Source organism: Lonchura striata, chromosome 3 (assembly GCF_050655825.1).
Source record: "Lonchura striata isolate lonStrDom1 chromosome 3, ASM5065582v1, whole genome shotgun sequence".
Taxonomy (NCBI): domain Eukaryota; kingdom Metazoa; phylum Chordata; class Aves; order Passeriformes; family Estrildidae; genus Lonchura; species Lonchura striata.
Genome location: NC_140705.1, coordinates 59,996,795 through 60,023,461, shown reverse-complemented (window position 1 = coordinate 60,023,461; position 26,667 = coordinate 59,996,795). Strand labels below are relative to the sequence as shown.

Below are 26,667 nucleotides of genomic sequence, written 5' to 3'. Positions count from 1 at the left end.
CAAAGCTCCTTGCAAATAAACATCAGAACTAGTTCTCAGAAACTTGGGAGACTAAAATAACCATCCTTGCTAGCATGGGAGAGTCACTGAGCCCTACAGAAATTCCCATTGCTGGCTCAAATCCTTTCTGAGGCTTTTAAATAAGAAAGCAACAGTAGGAAGTGCTGAAATATAAAAGCTTCTTTATGTTCCTCTAAAGAAAATACTGACCCTTATATATTCCATGGCTTGACTTCAACTTCATTAAACCCCTAAACACGCATACTTTAGAAAGGTTATCTATTAAAGGCAAAACAAGAGATAAGTTCAAGGCTGTCCAGGAGCAGAAACTGTATTCTATTTTGGTTCACTCCCCCACCAATTCTGCCAAACAAGCAAAATAAAAGGAACTGTTTCTCTCAGTCTGAAGGGTTAGTTAAGATTCACAAACCATAAGCATTAGAGCTCAATATTCTATTTCCACAGTAGCCACTGCATTATTATGCTTGTTAGAAGACTTTACCCTCAAAGTCACCACGCAATTTCAGGCTGGCCTTGGGATTTTATCCAAAAAAAGAAGTCCTATTTTGGGAGCAGTGCTGTGACCCTTATTCCATGCTTGCTCAAATGCAGCCTCATCACAGAGATGACATGCTTGGGCTCCTAAACAATAGACCTGGCAATGCCACAGATTCTTAATTTCCTTGCCTAATTTAATGTCGCTATTTTTATACAGAGAAAGGTGCTAATAACAGAAATAGAAACAGCTTCTTCCACAAGGTGCAGCTCCACCTTTGGATACAGTTTTATTTGTTTAGGATTTTTTTTTTGAGAGAGTGTTGTCTGTATGTTTTTGTTGTTTTTAACATACATACACAATACATATATATATAGTAAAAAAAAAAAATATATATATATATAAATTATTGTATCTATTACCAGCAAGCATTTTACCTTGTGGTCCATACTGGCTCATCTGAGGCCCATAAGTACCACTTGAATTACTCTGCTGAAAGCTACCAATTCCAGGATGCACTTGACCTCCAGGTGAGGGGTGTGGTGACATGGAAGGTCCAGTTTGTTGAGGTCCATACTGTGACATTTGAGGGTTCCTCTGTATGCCTGCCATAAAACCTATAGGGAGAAAAGCACCAAAGCAAAAATTAATATTCAGGTAACTGTTCTTTATTTCTAAAAGATCTTTCGCATTAAAATAAACTAACTCTCTTTAGTTATTTCAGACTAAGGATACCCAGAAAACTGCTGTTGTTCATACAAAGGAAACCACACACATCTCCAAGTCAGCAATGATGTCTCGACTACCAAAACCTGCACATAAGGTTTGAAAACCTTTACTTGTAAATGAAGACAGGCAGTCCTGCTTATTTACAAATGTGTCTCAATTTTAAAATGAAAACAACTTTTAGGGGAAAAAAATAAAGGCAATTATATGCATTAGTTAATTAGCAGTAATAGGGAATTTGCTGATGACTTTTGGTGGGAGTATCACAACTTCAAAATTATACATCACTTTGAAAATGCCTCACTTCAGCATATAGAAACCCACTGTAAATACTCCTCTATGGCCAAGAAGCTCACCAGAACTAAGATTTACCTCTATGTGAAGACTAGTCATACCAGCCAGAAGTAACAGTTGTTTTGTTATGTATTTGTTCTCTAGGTCCTCCTTCTGGTCTTTCTCCTGCACATTCCATTGCATTTTCTCCTTTTTCCCTTTTGTAAATGTATTAATGAATCCAAATTTAATTTAAAGTTCAAAAGTGACAGCATGAGACCTACTGAAACAGTATCAAATTTAGAAGCTTCACATGGAGGAACAGAACTAAGCCTATTAAATGAAGGAAGATGAGGGTTTTGAGGTGGGGTTTTAAAGTTTTCATGAACTGGGAAAAATCCTGCAATCCTGCCCACGAAATGTCTATGTAGGGATGCTGGTTTTCTATATGTTTTATATCCTGAAAGGTTTTAGTGCTGCTTTGAATGTTGAGGAGGATGTGCTGGCAAAAATTTAGTAGGGTTTTTTTTTATTTATTTCTGGAGGAAATCCTCTTTCTTTCCTGTTCTGCTTGCATATTAAATTTCATCTTTCCATTTCCCTGCAAGGCAAAAACCCGCACATAGCACAGGCCAGCTCTGGCTGTGCTGCCACCATGCCGAGTGAGGAGGGAGCCCCGGGGTGTGGCACAAAAGGGTGACTCTCCAACAGGGCCGGGGTGTCCTCCCACTGGTTAGCACCAAACATCACCCTCTCCCCACCCCCGGACACTCGACGCCTGATTAATGAAGAGAGGTAATCTTTTCTGAGCCATAACCAGAGACATGATCATACTGTAACTGAAAACACTGAGGCGCGGGTTGTAAGGAGAAAAACCAGGAGATGAGATGACTTTGTACCCCTTGGGCACAGTTCTTTCATGATGTGAACAGCTCAATCCATATTGTGCTAAAACTCCAACTGCAAGACTTGGCAGAATATGCATCAATTTTTTCTGATCTTTGTGCAAGCCCAAGACAAGGAACTTGATCACACCTGAATTGCAAAGTCAGAGTCTGGCACTTGCTCTGGAGGCAGAGAGGACATTGACACATGATGCAGCAAAAAACTGAGTGCAAAATGACAGCTTGGAAACTGGGCTGTACTGGTTGGAAAACTCCACACTTCTGCAAAGGAAAACTTGCATGACCTTCTCCATTTAGCTTTCTTTTGAAACAGACCCCTTGATTTTTAGAACAGTTCCACTCTGGGCAGAGCTCTTACTACAAGGCCTATGTCTTCTGCTAACAGTGCTGTAAGTAATTTAGAAACCTAATACAATCATATGTCTGTACAAAATCAAAGCCCATGCTCCTGACACACACCATATATATCACTCTTGTGGGATCCATTTGAATGAAAAAATTTGTACTGGTCACACTAAGATGTTTATTATAAAGACAGTAAAGTTACTCCTGTGTCTAGAAGTGAGGGGTTTTTTCTGTTCATCTTTTAATCCATATGAGGTAACTTTCCAAACATTGCTCTAGTGATTAAGGTTTTTCAGCCCCATTATTATTGCAAGCAGTACTTTTCTTTACACCACAAGGAAGGGTGATACACTGAACAGCTACTGGTATAGTAATTTCTAGTAGTGATGCAGAGGGACTGCTGGTTGTTGAAGCTAATGGAAAACATCGACTAATGTCTAATGAAAAACATGGACTAATGTCTAATGAAAAACATGGAGATTATCAGTTTTAACTAGCTCTGCTGCTGTCAAAAATGCTTCTAAAGGGACCAGACTAACAAGTAAAAAATAAGTGTTTCTACTCAAATGACCTCTTCCTCAGTAAACTCCTCCTCATTCATTCTGGATGCTGTGGAATGATGTATAGCTATGTGTACAGTCATAAATAAAACATGCCAGGAAGAGAGTGGGACACTGGTGTCCATCCAGATAAACCTTCCCACTCAGTCCTGGTAACCTTATCTGTATGGCTTCTGGGCACAGTTCCTTGTCCTGCCTTATCCATGCTCTGGGCTGTGGCTCAGGGAACATTGGCCAAAACCAAGCTGGGGCATGCCAGAAACTCAAGAGCAGAGATAACTGTGTGATACTACTCAAACTCATGCTCTAGCCGTAGCTTAATAAAGATGTTGATTAACAAAACAAAAAAGGAACACTATTAAACTGTTTTTGATGTGAGGCATGAGTTTCATAATCTCAGAGTGTGTAGATTCCTCTCAAATACAGGCTGGCTTTGCTATTTTCTGTTGAAGGAAGATATTAAGATAAAGAATTAAGGAAAAGGAATCCTGAAATTCAGGAAGAATATCTATGCTATGTTCTGCTACTCTCTGTATGGTACACTGAAGCATGATATTAAAACGGGACATGCTCTAATTTCCTTCCAGGGAGCAGAGGAGTCATTTCAGCTATAGATGAGATGTGGAGTAGCAAAGAACAGATCTTACTGTAATCTGGATTCCATTATAACATAGAGGAGCCTATCTTCATCAGCCTCCTTGATAGCCCAGTCAACATCCAGAGATCAGTGTATGAGTTTGAAGTGGTTTAAGTATTTGCAGAAAGCTCAGACGTCTTACAGAGAAAAGGGTTCCCGGTCAATACATTAACATTCATGCATCATAAAGAAAAAAACAACATCAATTCTAAAAATCTTATCAGAAATGAAAAGGAGCAGCTGGTATACATTCATTTTTCCTTATTTACACACATTTTCCCTAGTGTTCAACTTCATTTTATAGCTGATACAAAAAGAAATAAATTTTCTTTCCAGAAAATTAGATTTAAGATAAGGTTTTCTTTCTTCTGTAAAGAATGGAAGTAGGATTACATTAGAGGTGCACTAGAGTAATGGTAGTGAAGTGATTCAACAGCCAGACTGCATCTGACATGTCAACCCCTGTGACAACAAGGTGGGTTGTTGTTTTGTCTTTTAAACTGCTAGGAAATAGCTATGAATTAAGCTTTTAAAACTGCAGTGGCAACACACTCATCAGTGAACAAATCTACTCCCTTCCCTTAATATTAATGATAAAAAGAGGTAGAGGTGATGCTTTATTTGCCATCACAACAAAAGAGTACTTATTGAAAAAACACTTGAGTGGGTTTTGGCAAACAAAGCTATTTCAGAAGTAGCCGGATAAAGTGACCCTCCCAGAAGCATTCTCTTCCTTTTGAGTTAGCTTTTATACTACATTTACATACATGAAGAACTGTATTAAAAACCATTTTAACATTGCAGAGTCATCTTTTCTCTTTTTTTTTTTTTTTCTGTTCTCAGTGGAAGAGTAGCATATTAACAGTTATCACACTGTAACAATAATAAAATATGTTTGCATGTTCAAATTGAACATACATAGAGCATTTAAAAATGGTCAGGTAGCATCTTATTTTTCTTCTTTCTTTTTAGCAAAATACAGAGAAAAAATAAACAAAGCAATGCTTGTGATAGAAGTGTTTCTGCTCCTCAGATGAAGGAAAAGACAAAAATGAAACTTCTGTTGTTCTAAAGAGCACTAACACCTGGTAATACACATAATTTAGCTAATACCACCTATGATGACTTTTAAAAATAATTTAAAACCTTCTCCTTCCCTTACGCATATGTATACACAAAACAGATATACAACAGTAAATTACTAAAGCTTCATGAAATTGTGCACTAAGGTTGTCTTACATCTGTTCATTGACCAAAACAAACCCATCTGTTTCTTGAATACTATCACTTTAGCACTACCCATGCTGGGTGCTGCTGTAAAACATCAGATGGATTCTTTCAATATTTTAAAATCTTTGCTTGAATATGAAGAAACATTACAGGAAAGTAGAAACTCAAACACAAAAGGAAGTGACTGCAAAGGAATAGGTTATTGCACATCAGTTGATGGACAGTAACTGTCTACTGGCACACACTTTAACCAATGAGAAGTCTTTTGATTTAGCCAGGAGTAGTCCATCGATTTTCATGAATGAATTAAACCAGAAAACACGTGCAACACTTACTCATTATCAGCTCACAAAAACTTTGGAGTTTTCAGTGATAGCAGATCATCATTAACCTATGCATCTGATAAGTAAGAAATGAGGAAAGGTACAATGTGCAACAGTATATTGTAAAAATGAACTTACCTAAGAAACAAGTACACCAGGCTGCAGCTCTTTCTAGAGGGGCATGCTTAGTGACAGAGCTTGCAACCAAAACAACTCGGGAACCTTTCTGAGTAAGGAACAAGGAAGCTCCCCTTGTTCAAGGGCAGAGGCTGAAGCAAGGGCTATTACCAGCTACACAGGCTTATTAGTCTGAAAATCATGGAATAAGAAAACTAGAAAGAGACTGGATACATACACTGATGATCAACTAATTAGGTAAAAACAACATAAAATCATGTACTTATGAATCAGCTCAAAAAAATTAAGTGAAGAGATATTTTCCACTACCTCTAAAGGAAAAACTTGTGTATGGGGAGAAACAGAAATTTCCAATGCTTGGTATTTTAACACGGCACTGGTCAGTACCCTTGAGAAAAAAGAGCAAATGTTTGCACACCCATGACACAAGCTTTTGGCAGACCTTCCTTCCTCAAACAGTGGTTAGTGTTGTATCCACTCTCTCAGGATTTTCACCAGAGTATACAACAGAAGTATGAGGGATCTAAAGCAGTGACTCCCAAATCTAGTTCATCTGTGGGTAAACAACACGGAGATAGACATATCAGGGTAAAGCTAAACAAATGAAAAGCTAAACAAATCATTATTCTGTGATTTGGCACCCTGTTAGCACAGCAGGATGCTCAGGAACATCACAGTCCCACTGAAACTCTGCCTAGCCCACCCATTTCAGATGGCAAGGACAGCTCAGGAAGGCTTCAGACTGGTGAACCATGTCTGGGTTTTTGCCCAGCTAAACATGTCAACAGTCAGCACTTCAGAGCACTGCAAGGAAATAGCCAACAGAACACAACTCACACATTAATTAAGTGTTCTAGTAATTGAAAGAGATGGATATTCTCATGTAAGCCTGTGACTCCAAAACCCTAAATATGCAACCAGGTTGTCTGCAGATGGTACTTGAACAAACACTTCACATGGTGTAGTCAAACCTGGAGATGTGTGGCTTACAGACAGCAGGAGCTGAGAAAATACTGTTGCACCATCGCTTATGGGGGCCAGCTCTACCTGGCCATAAACTACTTACTGTCACTGGCAAAGAATGGCATGGTACTTACCCCTAAGGTGCTACTTAAAATAAACACTGAAAAGGACACAGTGAGAGAGATTTAGGCACTGGAAAAAATCTAAGCAGACAAAAATGTTACATAGGTCTAAACAAATAACAGCAATTAAGAAACTGGTGAAGGTTTGACCCATGTACCAGAAAATAAACTAACTAAATCAAGTGAAATCACGTGGCATAAAAACCAGGTATCTAGGGCAAGCAGGCACAAGATTTCTTTACATTTGAGATACCTCAGATCCTATTTTCATTTTCCAGAAAGCAACCTTATTAACATATGCCCAGCTAGACCTATGTTTGACATACAAAGAGCATCTAACTTAGCAATACACATCATATGGTGATGGGTTGGTGAGCATGAGTGGCTGAGCTTGAAGTGTCCATCTCAATTAGACAATGTAAATACTAATACTCCATATTCCTCTCCAGTTAATAGCCAGACAAAATAAATAATAAAAATTAAAATATCTGCATTACACCAATACAGTATCTTCAGACATAATATTTTATTAAAGCTAAAAATGGTATTTAAATTTCTTGTTTCTTTCTCCAATCTCATTCTATTAAAAAAAAAAAGTTCCAAAATGTTTTTAGGAGAAAGTTCTTTGAGAAAAAAGAGCAAATGCTTGCACATCCACGATACAGTTTTTGGCAAACTTTCCTTCCTCAGACATTCACTCTCTCAGTTCTTCTGAGAACTCTTCTTCTAATGAACTGCTCTTCTTCTAATTAGAAGTTCTTCTAATGTTTCTCCATTAACCATGAAAAAAATGTAATCAAATTTCTATGCTGAGCTCTTTTTTTCAGCCCACAAAAAACCCCACATAAACCTTGCCAGCTTCTCCAAGTCCATCAGAGCACCACAAAAACCATCTGAACTTCTCTAGGCTAGAGTAACAGTGACATGATTTCCCTTTGGTATCTGGACAATTTATTTTCACAATGGCATCTGCTAATATCTGCAGTATAACCACCACATTTCTTCACATCCATTCAACAAAGAATGCTTCTTTGCTTATGGGAAACAGCAGTAAAGGAAAACATTGCCATAGCAAAATTAGGATTTCCTGCAAAGATCACTGCAGTATTTCTCGTTTCCACAAAAAGACCAATGTTCTGTTTAAGAAAAAGTGCTGGACTGGTTTTATTTTTCTTTAAAATTATTTTCTTATTATGCTTTAATATCTATCTTACAGTCTCCTCACTGTTTATTTGTCTGACTGCTTCTCTTCACAATGTGAATAGCTTTGGGGAAGATGGAAACTAATGACCTAGCTAAGGTTTTAACCCAGACCCCCTAGTGTTTTACCAGCTGTGCTATTAGGTTAACTGGCTGAATCTCCTCTGCTTCTCTCTCTGATATTACAAAACCCAGTCCATGTATAGCATGCAATAATGTTTAAATTTTTCCCACCCCTAAATCTCCCTCTGCTACTGCCTAGCCTTGAAATTCATATAATCTATCACTGATAAATTAGAATCTGGGGAAGGATCAGACAGATTACCCAGATGGTAGCCGGGGAAGAAATATCCAACCTTTCCTAATGCAAACCTTGCATAATGCCCTCTGATGCAAATTTTTAAGTGCTATACTGAGGACAAAGAAGGAAAGATATTTGTGGAGATGTTCATGCACAGCCTAAACAAAAAACACATTGCTCATTCACTATTTTACACATAATTTGTTACTGTAATCTACCTTACATAAGATGCTTTTACTATGGTGCTTGAAAAATCAGGGTCACTGCACTTTTGCAGTACAAAAGTGCCCACCCTGCCCTCCCAGCTGCCCCTGAAGGGAATCCTGAATTTCAGTAGGTAGCTTGGGCTGCTGGAAGAAATCTCAGCAGCAACATTAAAACCTGAGGAGTCCATCTGCTTTGCACAATCAACATTTGTCTGTGTTTCCCTAATAACGTGCACACTTACGAAAATCATGGAGGAGAGCAAGGAATGGCATTTTACAATGTGTAGGTGCAAAACATGCAGGCTTAGTGGTCTAAATTTCATGTCTGAAAATTTTACCCTCCTCAGAGACTGCTGTTCAAAGGTTCTGAATCAAGTCAGATCTTCCTTTTCATGAAGTAAATATATTGAATATCACTATATATACACTTTGTGGACAAGATAAAATATACGTGATGTGTCTTCTGTTGTGCACATGTAAAATAAATTATATTGCCTCTTTCAAAAACACAAAATCAGTGTGTTGTCCTCAGTCCCAAAATGCCTTTGCCACAGTCTTATTTTTACCATGATTTATGATTTGACTGATTTTTTCCTTTCCTTGATTTGCAGCTGTTCCCTGATGAGTGTTTATTCTTTTGGGATCCTTTGGGATGGTGGGAATTATCCAGTGTTAGCTATTATTATATACATTATATAGACTTGAACTCACTGTCCTGTATATTAATTTTAAAAGACATAAAGGGTCTTAGATTAAAGATTGTTTATCTTTACAGAAGCTTCATAAACAGGTTAACTTAGGCATTGAGTGTCCTGACAACAATGGTGCTGTTAAATAGGCAGACCACAGGGAGCTCCCAGTTTATAGGCCATGATGGGAAGCTCTCCCAGGGACAGGGATCATACCCAGCAACTTCACATCAAGGGTGTGACAGCAACATGAACTCACTCTGTCAAGTTCTTCTTCAGTAACTGCTGTAGCTTATCTTGCTCCCTGAACCCAGAGGCAGGGAATTTGATGGCTGCCTAATGAAGTCAGTGGAAACTTTTCTATTGAGAAGTCTCTCTGCTGGCAACTATATAAACTCTCTCAGAATAAGGCAATTCTGCTCCCTAATCTCAAAAAGAGAATCCTCAGTTTAGTTTAAAAAAATGAAATAAAGATTAATCTCCAAGTCTAACAAGATTTAACATCAGCAAGAAGAGTGCAATGACCAGCTGCTAGTATACAAAATTTATTTGTTGAGAACTGACTCTGGGTTTTGATTTTACAGATATTATTACTTACTTCACATCCTACTTCTGCAGTTTTGCTGTCTCCCAGCATGGCTTATCATATGTAAATCATACCCATTTGTCCTTTGATTTTTCTTGCAGATGGCCTGCTGTATATTTAGCATAGGCCACAAGTAATCAGATCAACCCAAAGCTGAGACTGGTGGGTGTATGTCTGAAATCCAAGTACAGTCTGGAACCAGCATCCTGAAATGGTGATCAACTTCTTTAAGAATTAACCTGTTTTGGCAGAGTAACATTATTTCTAATACTTCTGGGCAAGAAAAGCAGGTTTTCCTGAAACACTTGAGAGACAGACACAAAACTATGCACTCCACAGCTCAGAGAGGAGAATAGGAACTTTTCTTCCCAGTGATGCTGATTACTAATCAAAGTAGACATATTGTTAGTTTTTTTTGCTGTGCATTGCTAATCAAAATAGCAAGCACACATTTTAAAAACCTGCTTATCACACTGACACTACATTTCAGTGCACTTCCACTTTTACAATCCAATTAAAAATACAGAAGCAAAAATGAATGAGCCTTTGATCTTTTTAAAAACTGTCATTAAATTTAGCACTCATTAAGTTGAGAAAGTAATGTAGCTTTTTGAGTCACCAATAAAGCTTAGTGCCTGGCTCTGCCTTCACATATAGACCTGCTCTGTGTATTCCTTGGCATCATGGTCCTACTTCATCACATGCCTTGAGATAAAAAAGGGATGCTTTACTGAGCTAGTGTCACAGATTCAACTAAAACCTGCTTTTCCTCCTTATGTGATGCACTTCTTCTGTTTGTTGAGGGCACAGTTCCTCTAACCCCAGTTTTCTGGGCATGATTTCTGCCCAGTCTGGCAGAGTGCTCCTGAATACCAGAGCTCAGCTCCCCTGCACTGACCCACTTGGAGAACGCTGTGTGCAGAAGAGGTACTCAAACATACCTGTGGCTTTGCACTCTATGCATGTCTCAAGCATCTTTCTTTAAGAGCCTGAAACACTTCAGTCTACATCAAGTAAACTTATTACCAAGTCTGATTTAACCTTAAGTGGTGTCATCCTTAACATGGCAAGCAGAAGAATGTTAATGACAAGAATCACTTTATTCTCTAGCTCCTCAGTGCTCTGAATAGATCCCAAATCCCCAAATGAGAGCAAAAATCGTATTCTCAGGGAAAAAGTCTTTTTAAGATCTAAAAGCAAACTACAGTATCTTTCGTGTTGCAATAAGAATTCTTTGATCTATTTTCTTCCTTCTGGTTTCCCTTTTTAAGAAGAAAATAGATTTCAGGAAAAAGAATCTCTACCATCAAACGTCAGTATTAAGCCATAAATCTGATCAGGAATTGTAGGTGCAAAATACCTGATTGGTATTCTGTATCTTCCGCATGAGCGAAAACATTTATGTTTTGTTAGAAGAAAATGTATGACAGTGGGATTTATGTAAAGACTGTGTACAAATAAGCATGCCCAGAAAACAGTTAAAGGGGAGAAAAATACCTGTATGAAATCTAATGGGTAAATTAGGGAATTTTAGTTACAGGAATTCAGTTGCTACTTAGTGTTTGTAGGGAAGCACAAAGAGAACATCAAAATGCCTGATCACATCCCATCTGTTACAACCTCTTACTGGATAACATCTTGACTGCCAAAAAAGCTATTTAAATTTACTACATTGCAGCTACTGATAAATATCACTTCTGTGAAGATCTAATACTAAATAAGGACAAGATCTGAGGATAAACCTTACAAGCAGCAGTGTCAAAAAGATCTGAATTTTGCTTAGTTTAACACCTGTACTCTTAAGAGCCTGCAGTTTCTTACTCCTTGTCCCTGACTGTGATATGTTTTTAATAGAGCACACAACTGTACAACACTCCTCAAAAGCTGGATGCCAACAGCGGAATGAAATAAAGGCAGAACAGAAAGAATGACATAAAAAAGAAAAAAAAATGAAAAGGTACTAGGAGAAGGTGATCGAGAAGGCGGCAACTTCTATTCAACAATTTTGGAGGTGATTACTCCAGGCACTGTCCACATAGATCTGACAGGCACAGAATGCTGCCATGAAACTGCCTCCAGCAATGGAATACATTTTCCAGCACATCACAGCAGCTGCAACGGCATCAATTCTGCTTGCAATCCGTGTCCAAAAAGAAAAGTTCTCAGTGGTCCTATTTCAGCATATCTCAAGGACTAATTAAATCCTCATTACTATCTTCTAATTATTCCAGTGCTCTGGGATTTTGCTCTGCAAGTCCCCAATGGTGCATTAGATGAAAAGGGTTAAATAACCTGTGTTGATTTTGAGACTCCAGATCTATTTCAGACCTTTAGCATATCATCAGCATTATCATGAATATTTAACTATGTACCGCTGTGAAAATTATAAGGGGAAAACAATTAAAGATTTTTTAAAAATTAATTCTGACCCATATACATTTGCACTAATAAATAAGGCTTCTTTAAGTATCCCCATTATGAGTGCTTGCTAGAGTAATAATGGGAAGTCATTAACTGTTTTCATTAAATTCAATGGTTTTCAGGAGCTCCCAATTCACTATTTTAATATAAGACTGAAATCTGACATCTACATACCCAACTGCATAAATATGAAAATACTATTTAAAAGCAGGTAAGTTTTCTAAGCTTTTTCAGAATTACATAAAGAACCATTCATTCCTGCAAGGGTAAAAGTGCCTATTTCAACATTATTATGACAAATATTCTCCTAACAATGCTTGCACAGGTGAGTGTTCTGCTTATATAGTAGACAGAAATCTCTGTTAGTTTACAAAAGTAAGAATGGAAGTATAAGCTAATGGCCAGGACGAAGGTTTCTTTTTCAGGCTGAAGCTTCAGAAAACTAATTTAGAGGGTCAATTGGGATGTGCTGGGCTTTTATTTGATCCCTAGAAATAACTTCAAACTCATTGAGCAGTTCTGGCTACTAAGGACATCTTCAAACTACAGCTTCCAAAACCCAAACAAATAAATAAGATACAGCTGAACATACAGAACTCAAGTGGCTGTGTACCTCAAGTATTTGCTGAACGATTATGACAGCTGCCCTACCTCTGGGGCTGATGCAAAGAAAGTTTATAAAGAGCCTTGACTTCAGTAAACACAAAATATGGAACCCTTACTTTTGATCACATAAAGGAAAGTCTGGAGTAGGTTTGTTAGAAGCGGAGAGCAAGATGTGCATCCTCCTTTCTCTCAAAAATGAAGCAAGTTTCGATGACTACCTCAATTAGTCGTGACTACACTGTCATTATGGTAGCCCCAAGTAATGGTAATTGTTGGGATTCAGCAGCAGTTAAACGCATTCTTGCTTCTCCAAGAGACTTCTGACACCAGTCTGTCCCCACAGCTGTCTGGCTCCAACAGCTCTTTAAGATGTGTGGGATTGACTTCAAGTCCCACTGCTTTCCGAGTCACGTGAGCTACGAAATAGGTTATGTACATAAAATAAATGCAATTTCTTGTTTCTTAGGTAGCCATTGTGTGTTGGCAGAACTAAAACCATTTCACTGACTGGGCATCGAACAACAGTGGCCGGTTACCGGTTGTGGGACAAGAACAGAAGTACCTAGAATTTACATTTACACTAAGCAGGTCCAAATGTTCTACAGCTTGAGCAGGTCATGAAAAATTAAAAAATTGTTTTTTAGAAGTACACATTTTAATGCTTATTACAAAAAAGTATTAAATAAGCTATATAAAAAGAAACCTAAGGAGCACAAAGAAATCCAATCCCTCAAGAAACTCTTATTATTTATATGTGCAGTACATTACTACTCCCCTACTATCATACAAAGAATGTACATGTAAAAATGTTGTCATTACTTCATGCTGCGTTGTGAGACAGTGGATGTACAGTCTTAGGTAGGCAAACATAAAAATCCCACAAGGGTGTTGAGTAGCCATGGAAAGAATGGTAAAATACAATGAAACACTTTAACAATAAAATAAGTAAGTGTAAACTTAATGGTTCACAGTAGTGCTTTAGCATTCAGACTCCACCCACTGATCAATCTTCATGTCAGCTGGTAAATAACATTTTTTTCAAGTATTGGAAGCAGAGGATTCTGCTCAAGCAATGATTAGTACTCTTTCGTTCACCCAATTCTCTCTCAAAACAAGGAAAGAAATGCTATATAAAGTGTGAAAACAAACAACATTACCTTATCCTATGGAGTGCCTCTTGGGTTTTTGTTTTCATTTTCCTTTAATTTTTTTTCTCTTTTTTTGGAGAAAGTGTATCAGTAAACCGAGAGTTTAAATTACTGTAACAGATACCCAAGGATCAGGTGTCCTTAGCAGCAACGATTTTCTGCTCAGGTTTTTATCACTAAATGACAAGCACCTTCCCTTTGAGTCCCCATCATTCCCCCTCCTTCCTTTCTTCAAGTTCTGTGGAAACCAGTTCAGGCAAGCAAAGGAATCAGCTAATGTAACAGCCTTTTTAAAAGGTGAAGTTTTCCATTTCAAAGGAGCTTCTAATCAATGACAGGGCGCAAAAGGGAATGCACGAATGTTTATGCGCATACAGCACAGACTTTAGAGAAGCTTTGGGGAACATGTTCTGCAAAATCAATAGGACCTAGCTAGTTACAAATTTTGAATCTCCTGCATGAAACAAATGGACTTCTTGTACAAGCTCGGTCACAAGGATCCAGATTTTGCATATGCAGTGTTCAAAACCTGCAACATTCCTAAATACATTTTCTCTAAGAACATACCCACAATTCTCACTGTGTAGACAAAAACCAAACTAAATCAATCTGTAAATTTTACTGCTCTCACTGTACTTACTTGTTTGACCTCCTAATTATGGCAGCTGTGTTCTGTTTTACTTCTGAATATCTGTCTGCCTCTCCTGATCATACACTGAACCCCAGTTTTGTTCTACAGCAGAACAGAGCGGTTCGACCTTTCCAATTCTGTCAGACCTGCCTAACTTGTCCCCCAAAGCCAGCTGAGGAAAATACCCTGCAGAGATAATTATTACTGGGCACTATAACATTTTATGCCAAGACCCACTTGTGCCAGGAAATGCACACATCTTTCTGAGATGTTTGGGTTTTCAAAGCCTTCATCTGATCCATTCTTGCTGCCTTGTGACATTTCTATCCCACAAAGTATCATGTATTTGTGTTGGGTACTGCGAGCATTCTTTTTTCACCAAACATGCATGCTATTCTGAATTTTTTAATGGGAAAATATGTCCCTGCACTTAACAACGGAGTAAAAAGAATGACTGAAAAGGAAAACAGAACAAACCAGCATGGAATTCTGTATTTCATGTTCTCATTAATCAGCATTCCTGGAGGAGGGGACATTCAACCCAGAAAAATAGCAAAAATTAAGACTCTCTGCTCTTCTTTGTGAGTCCTCTTAGCTCCTCCTGGATGCTATCCCAGAAATTTGTCATTCTGTGAGTTCAACTTGTTTCACTGTGAGAAAACTTCTAGTATTTATGGTATCCCCATATGGTGCTACTTGGGATATTTCTGGAAGCAAGACATTTTAGGAGGGGCATTTCATAAATAACTCCATGTTTATCACAGTTATCATGTGTCTGTTTTGCAAGCCTGTCAGTGGCACATGTTAACCACTGCATGGACAGGACGCCCGGTTTACAGCAGTTGATCACACATATGGCCACGCAACAAAGCTGTGACAACTGTATTCCATGAGCTAGGGAGAAAGGAGGTGAAAGGAAAAAGGGCTTAAAGTTTATATAAAGTAAATTTAACTTAACAATTCTCTGCTTATTTTTGTGAGCACACGGTAGGGAGCACCCTTTCAGAACAGTGCTCTTGCCTGCAAGGTTTTCAATGGCAAGATTTCCAAATGATTGAGCCATTTGACCTAAATATTTGATTTCCCTTTATATTTAAAGATATTTTACCTAGAACTGGCTAGAGGACTATTGTATCCATGCAAATATATTAGAGATGACAATTTTAAGAACAGTAGCAAAACTGCTCCTAGTTAGCACTCTTTCTCTACATCTTAATTCTGAAAAAGACAACAAAGAGCTCTATTCTCCAGGACATGACTCAAGTATTTACAGAAACTGCCTTTATACCCTGGGCATTCACTGTATTTTGAGAAAACCTTATTTTCAATTATAGTTTGGTAAAACCTGCTATTCAGTTGCACTTTCCCCGGAGACGGAAACCCCCCAAGCTTTTTACAATGAAGACTGTCATTACTTTCCCTGGGAATAGAAAAGAAATTCCAGGAAATCTAACATTGCTAATCTGCAACTTACAACGAAGGCTGCATTTGGCACCAACTGAAAAAGCCCCAACACCTAACAAACCTCGATCCTGTGGCATTGGTGACTGGCTCAAGGCAGGGTGGGAGCTGGATTCTGACTGGCTGCCAGGAGGCTGCGGTGGCATCTGACTGCCTGTAACACACAGAGAGAAAAGGGAAAACACACTTGCTTTTAGCATTTCAGTGCACAAAACCAAGCGTTGCTGCATTTTTCAACCACTCAACATCAAAGAAAGTACCAGCTGTATAAGGTAAAGACAGAGCTCAACAGGTCTAGCTTTTTTCATACAGTTTTCTTTTTTTTTCCTTTTATTTTTTGAAACCCATGGAGGAAACATGCACAAACACATTTAGCAACAGGCATGGCAAAATGTTCAATTTCGCACTGAGCGAGTTCCCAACCTCACCAACATGATCCAATTTATAGCTGCAAATCTCCTGACACATATTTCTGTTAGGGAGTTTAACAAAATCCAAGTCTGCTGAACAATAGAGCTCATCCTGCCTAGCTTAAACTGGCCTCCAGCCAGGCAGACATGGACTGCTGCCAGCGATATTACCAATGAAAAATTTGGTCAATACAAAAATGACTAACAACAACAGTTTAAAAAGTATTTAAATGAATCAGTGGTTTTAATATTACTTGAATGTCCATGTAGAATATGGGAATAAAGAATAACATGTAGGCACGCATGGTGAAAGTGAATATTTAGAAGAGATCAGACAGAAAAGGAGTATCTTACTATTCAAATAAAAACAAGGGGAAGTTATTTATTAAAATAACTAGCCAGAACAGACACGTGCATTTTTATGACCTTGTTCAAAAGACATCCACTGGTGTCTACCCACCCAAACAAGCAGAACACTCCGTGCTGTCTGTGAGGCTCAAAACACAAAACGTTCCCTTTCAGTGCTAATGGATAATATGGCAGATGTTTATTGCACTGATGCAAGTCACTCCTCTGGGTCACCATTCAACACCGTGTCAAGCAGAGAGGTCCATATTACCACCCTACCAATACCCCAAGAGCCTTTAGCTTAAGAGTCAACCTCCCCAGCCCAAGCAGGAGGAAGAAAGAGACCTGAACATCCCCCAGGACTCTTCTTTGCTCTTGGTCTTATATATGCCTGCTCGTGACAGCCCAAGTGGCTTGAAGACCACCTCAGGTTAGACAGCAAATATATACTTTAAGCATTTAGACACTTGCAGTGACGAGCATGGTATAAATAGCAGCAGACAGATTTATACCCCTCATCCTCAGAAACTGTTCAGATTGTTTTCCATTTGAAGGAAATGGAAAGAATGAAAACACAGGCAATAGATTTGTGCCTGCTGAGACTCATTTCCTCCTGCTCAGCAGCTGCCCCTCTGCAGTGGCAGGAGCAAGAAGGCTGCTGACGGTCCTGGTGCTGTGAGCTGGGCTGACAATGGGGCAGCAGGGGCTGCCCTTTAGAGTGACCAAGGGCCCCGAGTTGGACAGCTTAAATGCAGGAAAGCAAATGTGTCTGCTCTGTCCCATCCACTTCCTGTCCCACAGCCACTGGCTCTCAGCAGCAACGATAAAGAAGGGCCAGATTGATACAGAACAAAGAGAAAATCTGTAAAATGTGGAGTGTATCCACTGCCCAGCTATTCAGATGAGGTGCTTTTGCACTAAAAACATGACAGTCAACATTACTGGGAGCAGCTGTGACAACTGTCTCAGAGATGCAAATGCTGGACCAGAGGCAGAATTGTTCCACCAAAAGACCAAACATGCCACTCAGCGCTCAAGGCTTTGGGTTCCACAGCCCATTCACGAACTCTGAGGCATATGACAATAATAATGACAAATTCCAGCTTATGTTTTGATGCCACTCAAGAGCGGGCTGTGGAGATGGTAAGTGCCTGCATTATAATGAAAGCTTTCAGCTTGACAGGAAGGATTCAGTGACTCAAGACTGTAAACAAACAGCATTTCCATGTTAACACAGGGCACTGCCACTTCCACTGTGTATGCCCCAGGCACCACTATCAGAGAAAGCACTACAAACACTTTAAAGAAAAAAAAAAACCCAAAAACAAAAAAAACCCAAAAAACAAAAACAAAAACAAAAAACAAAAACAAAAAAAAAACCCAACAAAAAAAACCCACAGGTGGTTCTGACTGCACCACATAGCTCTCAGAGGATCCTCCTTTAGGTGGACGCTTGGCAACTTTGAGAGAAGCTATAGTGCAGAGAATATCTATGATAGGCAACATATTTTGCATATTATAGATGTGTCTGTTTTTTTTTTTTACATTGATAGTAACATCAGTTATCTGGCTGGAGTCTTGTCTTGCACAGGAAAATATTCAATCACAGACCAGTAAAGTCAAGGTGTACAGCACTACCTGTACAACTTTTACGAATGAATCAATTTCATCCACATCTTCAGTAAATACAGACTCTGGAGTTTTGCAGATTCACTGTAATTATCAGTCTCTCAAACACTAATGCTATTTTTTCAGTGTACGTCTGATTTTTTTCCTTATTAAAAAAACTGTCAAGCAAATTTTTTGTTTCACAAAGAAAAATGGTTTCATAAACATGACCAACTCTGCACAAGTAAAAAACTTTCAAGAGAAATATCCACTACGCTAATTATCAGTGGGTGCTACAGATTATCCAGGTGCTGGATATGAAGGTACTGCATCAGAGTGTTTTCAATCAAGCTGTTATTTTATTCTTAGAAGTGCTGTGAAAGGTAAAAGGAGGTTAAGCACCCAAATACCTTTCAAGACTTGAACTGAACTCTTAATTTGGGTATCTAACTCCTATTGATTGGGAGGTGATGACAGGACTTTAAAACCTTTGAAGAACCTGTCTGCCATGCTTTTTAAGTTTCTTTGTCATGAAAAGAAATGACCTTAAAGATTTTCCATTTCTTTCTTTTAAATGATAGCAATCCTTTTCTCTTTCAACCAGTATTGCTGTTGTGGTTCTTGGAAGACACTTTAAATAACACATGAACAGACTCTTCTATTTTATTAGGGAAGGAAAACTTTTACAAAAGAAAAACAATCTTTTTTTTTGTTTTTAACATAACTTCTACAGCTATCCAAAAATCCAGTATTTTTTTTTCACTAACAAACTACTGCCTCTTTTGACCCAGTGATACACAGAAGAAAGCTTAAACAGGGATGACCTTTTCCCATCTTTTTCATACCATTGTCGCCACACTGGTGAGATACTCCACCTGCCAAAATGCATGCAAAGTGAATACTACAGATATTTCACTAGTATTATGCAAAACCAAAGAAAATGCAATAATGCATGTTAAAAGGATAGAAGCTGCCATGATAGTTCTTTCCCCTATATGTAACAAAGGAGCAAAATGCTATACAAATTCATATAACTACCTAGTAAAAATATTCGTTAAAACTAGTGATACCAGAAGTCTAACTAATATAGTATCTGCTATTTAAACTAAAAAAGTCATCTGAAGAGGTAAGGGAATTTAAAAATGTATAATACTGTATTTGTAAGCGGGTTTTCTATTTTTTAAATTATGTCAGATGCTTTAAAATTTTTTCACTTTGAAAATCTTCACTTCAAATGAAGTCAGGAGAGACTATGTACTATGTTTGGCAAAGATGGACTGAGAAAAGTACTAAATAGTGACTGCATTATGGCTACAGCCATGTAATTAAACTGTAAAAAGTAAAATCCTTAGGGTCAACATAGCAAACAAGAGCAGCCCTTTGATATTCTGCTGAGGAGTCCTTACAGTTCACATCAGCAATTTTTTGAAAGATGCTGAGGGCTCTCCCTCCCGATGATACTGGAGGATGTTCAGCTGTGACACCCTGTAACAGCTGGACAATACCTCACAGAATTACACCTGAACAGTTGAGTCAAGAAAACACTTTGGTGATAACAAGTTCCCTCTGGGAAATAACCAGTTAAGGGGGGAAGGAGGGGTATAAGCACAGGAATTTTAAGATGCATGAAGAACTGGAGGGCGGGGAACTGATCACAGCCTGTGCTGAAAATGGAGCACTAGGCTGAAGGAAAGGCAGAAGTTACAGATCTTCTGGGTCATCTTCAGGACAATTCCCAATCTAATTTAGGAATTGAGAGCTACGACTGGATTAATGACATTGATTGATGACAAAGTAAGTAATATTAGTCAATATAAAAGATTATTAAAATACTACCCTAAGAAACCTTTTGGCTTGGAGTATTAAAAATGCAAACGTTTATATACATGGATCAGAACCAGTCCTTTTATAACTGAAAAGCTGTAGGTTATCAGGTAGACATAGAAAAAAAAAGGAAGGAAAAATATGACTTATCTGTTGACCTAAAATGGTTATAGCCTACAAACAGCTATAACTAACTATGCCATGCAGCACTCAAAGAAACAAATTGATCACTAGGATAAATTAGGGGGATTGTTTACAGTAGAGGTACAACAACACAACATCACTGCTGATGTGTCACTGGTGGCCCTTCACAGGGACAAACCCAGAAAGCCTAATACAAACTGGAATGGGAATCAGCTACCAACATGAAATTACAGGAGTCTTGAAAGTGTGAGTATTATTAACTAGAGCTGGAATTTTGTGATTTCTTTCTAATAATATATTTGAGGCTAAATATCAGGGAGGAAAAAGAGCATGATGATGTTTAGGAGGATAAACAAACCATTAATGGAACTTGAAACAACTTTGTTTTAGGAATAATGAGGTCCTGAAACTCTAGTAATTAGGATGCAATCTGATAAAATAACAGGATAATCATCACACTGTCAATGTTACAATAAAGGCTCACAGACCAGAAGAGACATGCCTGGTCTCCGATACCTACATCAGAATTGAAAGAACATAAGTAGGCTTCTATATGGGAATGTTTCAAATGAGCTTTCCAGGAAATTGGAAGTGAGGTGCAAATGACCTCAAAGGAAAGAAATTTTCTATGGGTAGCATAAAGGGAAACTGGTCATGTGTTTTGCGTTATAACTTCCATCTTAGAAGCCTATGACCCTTTAAGAAAAAATATGATTTTCTTCCTTAATTTATGCATTGTAGCCAAGCTTCCTGTTGTATCAACAGTATATTTTAAATTACTTATTAATTCAAGTAAAAAGCAAGGGTTGTCTTCATATCCTCTCAAATTAAGGTGTGCAAAATAGTAAAACCTTCCTTCTATCTATGCAGTAATCTGAGTGCAGATGTTTTAAAAGGCCTGAGACATGAGGACCCTTTCAGATACAGCAGCTGTGGCTGTGCTGGGATATGCAGAATCAAACACACTCAGACCAAGCGTTCTGTCTCAGCACCATACTGCAGCTAATAACCCCTTACAATGCTGGTAATCCACTGCAGCCTGCTTACCAAGACAATTTCCACCACCCTGAGTCAGGAACTTGGGACCAAACCCTCCTGCCTTGGAATACTTTTGGTGTCTGGCTGAGAGGCTCACTGAAGGCAGGACTGCAAGAAGCTGATTTGTTCCACTGCAGCAACAAAAAGCTTCTGTACAAGCTTCTGAACAAGGAGTTTATCAACTTATGCCAGATTTATGGATGCTCTACATCACAAAGTGTTATCAAGACTGCTGTCAGGCCTAGCCCTGATTTTCTGTATTACCTCTTTGTATCATGTTTTGAAGACACAAGATTCCCTAACATATGTGAGTATCACAATCCATGTAAAATCAACAAGAAGCAAAACCCCCCATTTTGCTTTTCATGAAAGTGTAAAATTCTCAGACTACCAACACTTGAAAGTTACACTCTCTCCTTCTTTTTCCTATCTATGTCACATTCACTGTATCAAGAATGGGGTTGTGGGTGAGTTTCAAAGAAATCACCGTAACTTAAATGCTAAATTGCTTTCAAATCTCCATTAAAAATGCAACAATGAGCCTTTGCTCATTGTGGGCCTAGGGAACCCTAGCTCTGACTTTCCTCTGCACAAATGCAAAAGCATAAACATCTTAATTTCATGAGTAGAAGCTACTTGTTTGACATGATATAACATTTAATCCAAAGCAAAGTTGACACTGATGGGATGAGGTAACTACTCAATATTTTGTTTCATCCTCATTATGCAGCATGTAGTCCCAAGGTATTACTTATGGAACACCATCCAAATGTCACCCTTACTACAGAATAATTCATTATATTATGGACTTAAAAAAAAAAATAAAATCAAGTAGCTGAAACTGGGGTCTCTCAAATTAGACATCCAAGATTTATTCCCAGATTGTGGAACCTCTGAGTAAGGTATAAAGACTGCAACAAATACTCAGGAGTATGAAGTGAAATAATTGTTAGTACTGCCTGAGCTGACAACAGTCTTGGTGGCAAGGGGCAGGAAAGAAAATATATTGCCCTCCAAAGCCAAAGCTCTTTTTGCTCTGGAGGGGAAGGGAGAGCAGCAGCAGACACTGCCAAGCAGGTCTGTTTCACCCATGCCCCATCCAGAAGTCACCTCTGTGTTCAGACCAAAGCGAAGCACTTTCTCCTGAGATTTTGGAAATAAGCCCAAAACTAGCTGTCAACTGGAATCTTCAGAAGCATGCGACTCACCCAAATAATGAGTGGCCTTCCAGGAGGTCACAGCAAGCACCTGTCTGCCTGAGGACTATTCCTTTCCAACAAATTCCAAAATTCTGCTGCAAACCAGGAAGGCAGTAGAGCTCCTCAAAATTAAGGATGCATCATTTAATTGCTTGTATAAGAGAAGGCATAAGTCAGTATAAATCTAGGAATCACTGCTTCTCTATCCTCAGTAACACCTATCCCAAACCTGTAATTTCACTTAGCAGTTATGAGAAGTTTCATTTGGGGGAATCAAATTATTTCTGCTTTCACCTCTGCCTAACTCTGCATCCATTTAATGCATTATTTCCATTAAGCTCGGGAGTTTCCAGCCAAAGATATTTCTGCTGGAGGCCAGTCCAGAATGGTGCAGCCCAGGATAGCAACCAGTTAAATCTTTTCTAATCCCCACATTCAGAAAGAGTGGCTCACAGTGGCTGGCATGCAGGAACTGAATAGAGCAGGCAAGCTCATATTTCTCTCACCAGGCCAAATTAATAAAAACAAAACCTGATTTCTCCTTCTCATTTTCCTATTCTTCCTGTTCCCCAATATTTTTCCTCTTTAAAACATTTTTTTTTTTTTGTTTGAGAAGCCTAATGTTTGGCTGCCTTCTGAAGAAATGGGCACAGTGACAGATGAAAGGCCGTATTCATCGCCTAATTCAGAATAGGGAAAAACCGACTGCTGTGCATTTAAGATTCTAACAACCTTGCAATTTTGTAGAGCCGTTTTCCCCAACCCATTCTTTTGAAGAAATCTGCTTTTATTCTGTTAATAACTAACCACAGTTGCAGCAGCATGGATCCGATTAGCAGTTCTTACGCTACAAAGGGGGTTGGGGGGGAGGCTGTGAACAGGGTTGCCAATTTGTCCACCTGGGTCCCCAGAAGAAAGAGTAGATGAGGTGCTTGCTCCTTTCTTCCCCACTCGCTTGCTGCTCTGCACTACACAGACCTCTTCAAAGCTCAGCCACTGATTTAATTTCTTTTTTCCCCCCTCTAAAGTCTCGTTTAACCACCCCTCCACATGTTTTGCACTCTGTCGCTGTGGCCCTCCAAAGCGACGGTGTGAATTGGGATGAGAGGGGTTGGGAGAGGCTGTGGCCACAGCTTGCCAGCACTTTCTCTCACACCTCTACAGGGCCTCTGAATTGCTTTTAGATTTTGAAAATTGTATTTTCTTAAATTTTTTAAAAACATGCCTATGTTCTTTAGGGAATGATCCAGACCCAATAGGCATACTGTGTTTTTTCATTCTGTCCTTTTAATCCTTCCATAAAAATGGCAGTTTTGCTTGCATTTGGACTGAAGTAGAAGATTGTAAAGGGTTGCATGGATTTAGTAATCTATAATTACTTAGGACACATCATTACATGTTTGTAGTAATTATGTGCAATACAAAAAGCATATACTAGAGGAAAACCATTCTCAAATTTTCTATAAAATGTCAATTAAACAGAATATAAAACTGCAATTGATGCAAGTGCTAAATATCTAAAAGCTCCTAACAAAGGAGAGGGTAATATTTCTTTCTTATTTTTGGCTCATTTCTTCCTTCCAGGAATGAAACCTAGCCTGCCATACACCTGAAACTTAAAACCTCAGAATTCTATTTAGGGATTTAAACCAAGTTCCAAAAGGAAGAATTTTTCATTATCAGTGCTCATTCTCTAGACTGCATTTACAACTAGGAGGAGATTTTTTTCTCTAAGCTGCTCCTTATTGCGTCACCTGCATTCAAGAGCCTAAGAAGCACAATAGATGTAGCAGACATATATTTCTAAAATTTGCCACCTAATAAAAACCTTAACACCCAACTTCAACATTGCCAAATTTTAACCAAACCACAGATCAAATTTCATTTATGGTATGTGTGAAAAAATGCATTTATGATATAGTGTGAAAAAAGCAAGATAAAAAACAAAGGGTGAATATGATGTGAAATTGCTGTTTCCTATCCATATTTCTTTTCCCTTGATCCAGATAAGTTTAAGAATGTCTCAGAATCAGGCAGCATTAACTTGGAAGACCATCAGCAATGTAGTTTGAGTTCTCCCTGCTCCTCCTGGCTCTCTCAAGTCTAGCAAGCAGGGAAATTGGAGCAGTGCTGTGTGGCAACAAACTATTCAGCTAGTCCTGCCTGCTACTCCTAATACTAAATCACTGTCTCTGATTAAAGAGCATTTTAGTAGCAATATGTATGTGCTTTCACTAATACTACGCTCAAAAGGAACAAACCCTCAGCTAATCTAGTTTTTCTTATTGTGTTATATGGCATATTACACAGCCCTGGTCTCAGCAATTCTCAGGGATGAGGGAGAAAAGGGCAAGTTGAATGCATAAAGGATAAAAGCACCTTGAGGCAAACCTGCTTCCAAAACCCATTTGGTGGGTCTGATCTCCCTAGAAGACAAGATCTATCAAGCCATATTTCATCTTGCCCGACAACGATAAGCTCCAAAGACCGGTGCGGAAGCGAAACAATTCTTCATGTATTTTTAATCAACCGAGAACTTTCATCTGGTGAGCTCCCTCCGCAAGGTCACACGCACCACGTGCGGCCACGTGCCTCTCATGCAGTTTGCAAACACCAGCTCCTATGTCAGCTTCTGTTTGGAAGGGGGAGTATTAACATTAGCAACTCCTGGTTATATCATTTATAAACATGCAGATGTGGATTATTAAAGATTAATGCATTTTGGGATTGGTGTCGGCATTCCGTTTGTCTCACGCCGAAACCAATTCTGTTCTTCATTAGTCAACGACAACCCGCATCACCCTGTTGTGGAAGAGAAATCAAAGGTGCAAGCGTGAATTGAGAATAAGTGATGAAACTGATTACTAAGAAACTTAACGGCTGTAATCAATCAACACATCACAATAATTTGAGTCCACTGTTATCTGAAGATGGGGAAAAAACAGAAAAGCTTGCCGATGGAGTGAATTGTTCTTTTGTGTTTGCTTTCTAAAAACTCACTTTGCAATTTGACTTCCCTATCTACCTACAGAGCAATGCTGTCAAAGGACTGTTCAAATCTTTCAAGTTGCAGTTCAAGCTGCATGAATTTTGTCTCTAAGGAGGAGAAAGGATATCTCTCTTTTCATTAATTTTTAAAAAAATTATTATCTGGAGGTAGTGAAAATGTTCTTCTTTTGAGGCATAGAATTAATTCAAGCCATATTTGCAATTGCTCAGAAACCTTCTAAGGAGGGACACACCACGTATCTGTCTAGTCAAGTCTGACACTAACTATGAAGCATGAAGGCCACTTTAAATATCTCTCACGGCAGTGATACATAGTCTGCTGAAAAAGTGAAAACTGAAGCAGCCTATCCCATCAGAGAAACCAAATACCTTATGGCATTTATGCTCTATTTTATCTAGGTATAACAACCACCTGTCAACAACAACAAAAACACACTGATGGAGACGTGAGAGACTTTTCCCATTTGCTCATTAATCACTGCTTAGTATTGCAAGGGACAAGGGAGTGAGAAACAACCTTTTAATTGATGATAAAAAGCAAATGAATGCCCTATTTGCCAACACAAATAAAGAGAGACAATCTACATTTGTGTAGCTAAATAATGACAGAATAAAAACCCCCAAACATACAAAACCAAACACACATCACTTTAAATTTCTTGACAAAAACATAAACGGGCTGAGAAAAAAAGTTACAAAGAAATACATAGGTTAATGAGCAAATGTAAACAATAACTGTCCAAGGATGGCCTTAGAACATGCAGCTAAAACTAATAACAAACATACCTGTCAAATCTTGGCTGTGGTTAAGTATATTTGAATTTTGTTACGTGAAGCAGAGCACATGCATAATTATGCAAATATGTTAATTGGATTTCAACAGCCTTCGTACTCTAGATGGATTTGTACCAGCAGGGTGCTACCAGTGACTCACAGAGCTACAAGAAGTGGCCTGTGTGTGTGTGTGCTGCCGCAGCGTCCACAGCAGCAGATGCCCCGCCATGCGGGCTGCTCAGACATTGCCAGGATGGTGGAAACAGGCCTGGCAGGAACCAGCAAAGAGGACAAACCAGATATGGGGCACAGCACAGCTATGGGGATGTGAATGCCACTGATCTGG

At 38.7% G+C, this 26,667-nt stretch overlaps 1 protein-coding gene across 9 annotated transcripts in view; it reads right to left on the bottom strand.

The window, feature by feature from the left end:
- Positions 1 to 26,667, bottom strand: part of ARID1B (AT-rich interaction domain 1B) — a 325,659-nt gene that overhangs the window by 65,720 nt on the left and 233,272 nt on the right. For 8 of the 9 annotated variants that reach the window (XM_085575256.1, XM_021532087.4, XM_085575257.1 and 5 more), the window contains 2 exons: positions 16,032 to 16,121; positions 934 to 1,113 (listed from right to left, as the gene is read on the bottom strand). In XM_085575256.1, the coding sequence (XP_085431382.1) occupies positions 934 to 1,113; positions 16,032 to 16,121 (270 nt within the window). The remainder of the gene's footprint in view (positions 1 to 933; positions 1,114 to 16,031; positions 16,122 to 26,667) is intronic. The other variant, XM_085575255.1, reaches the window with a different exon arrangement.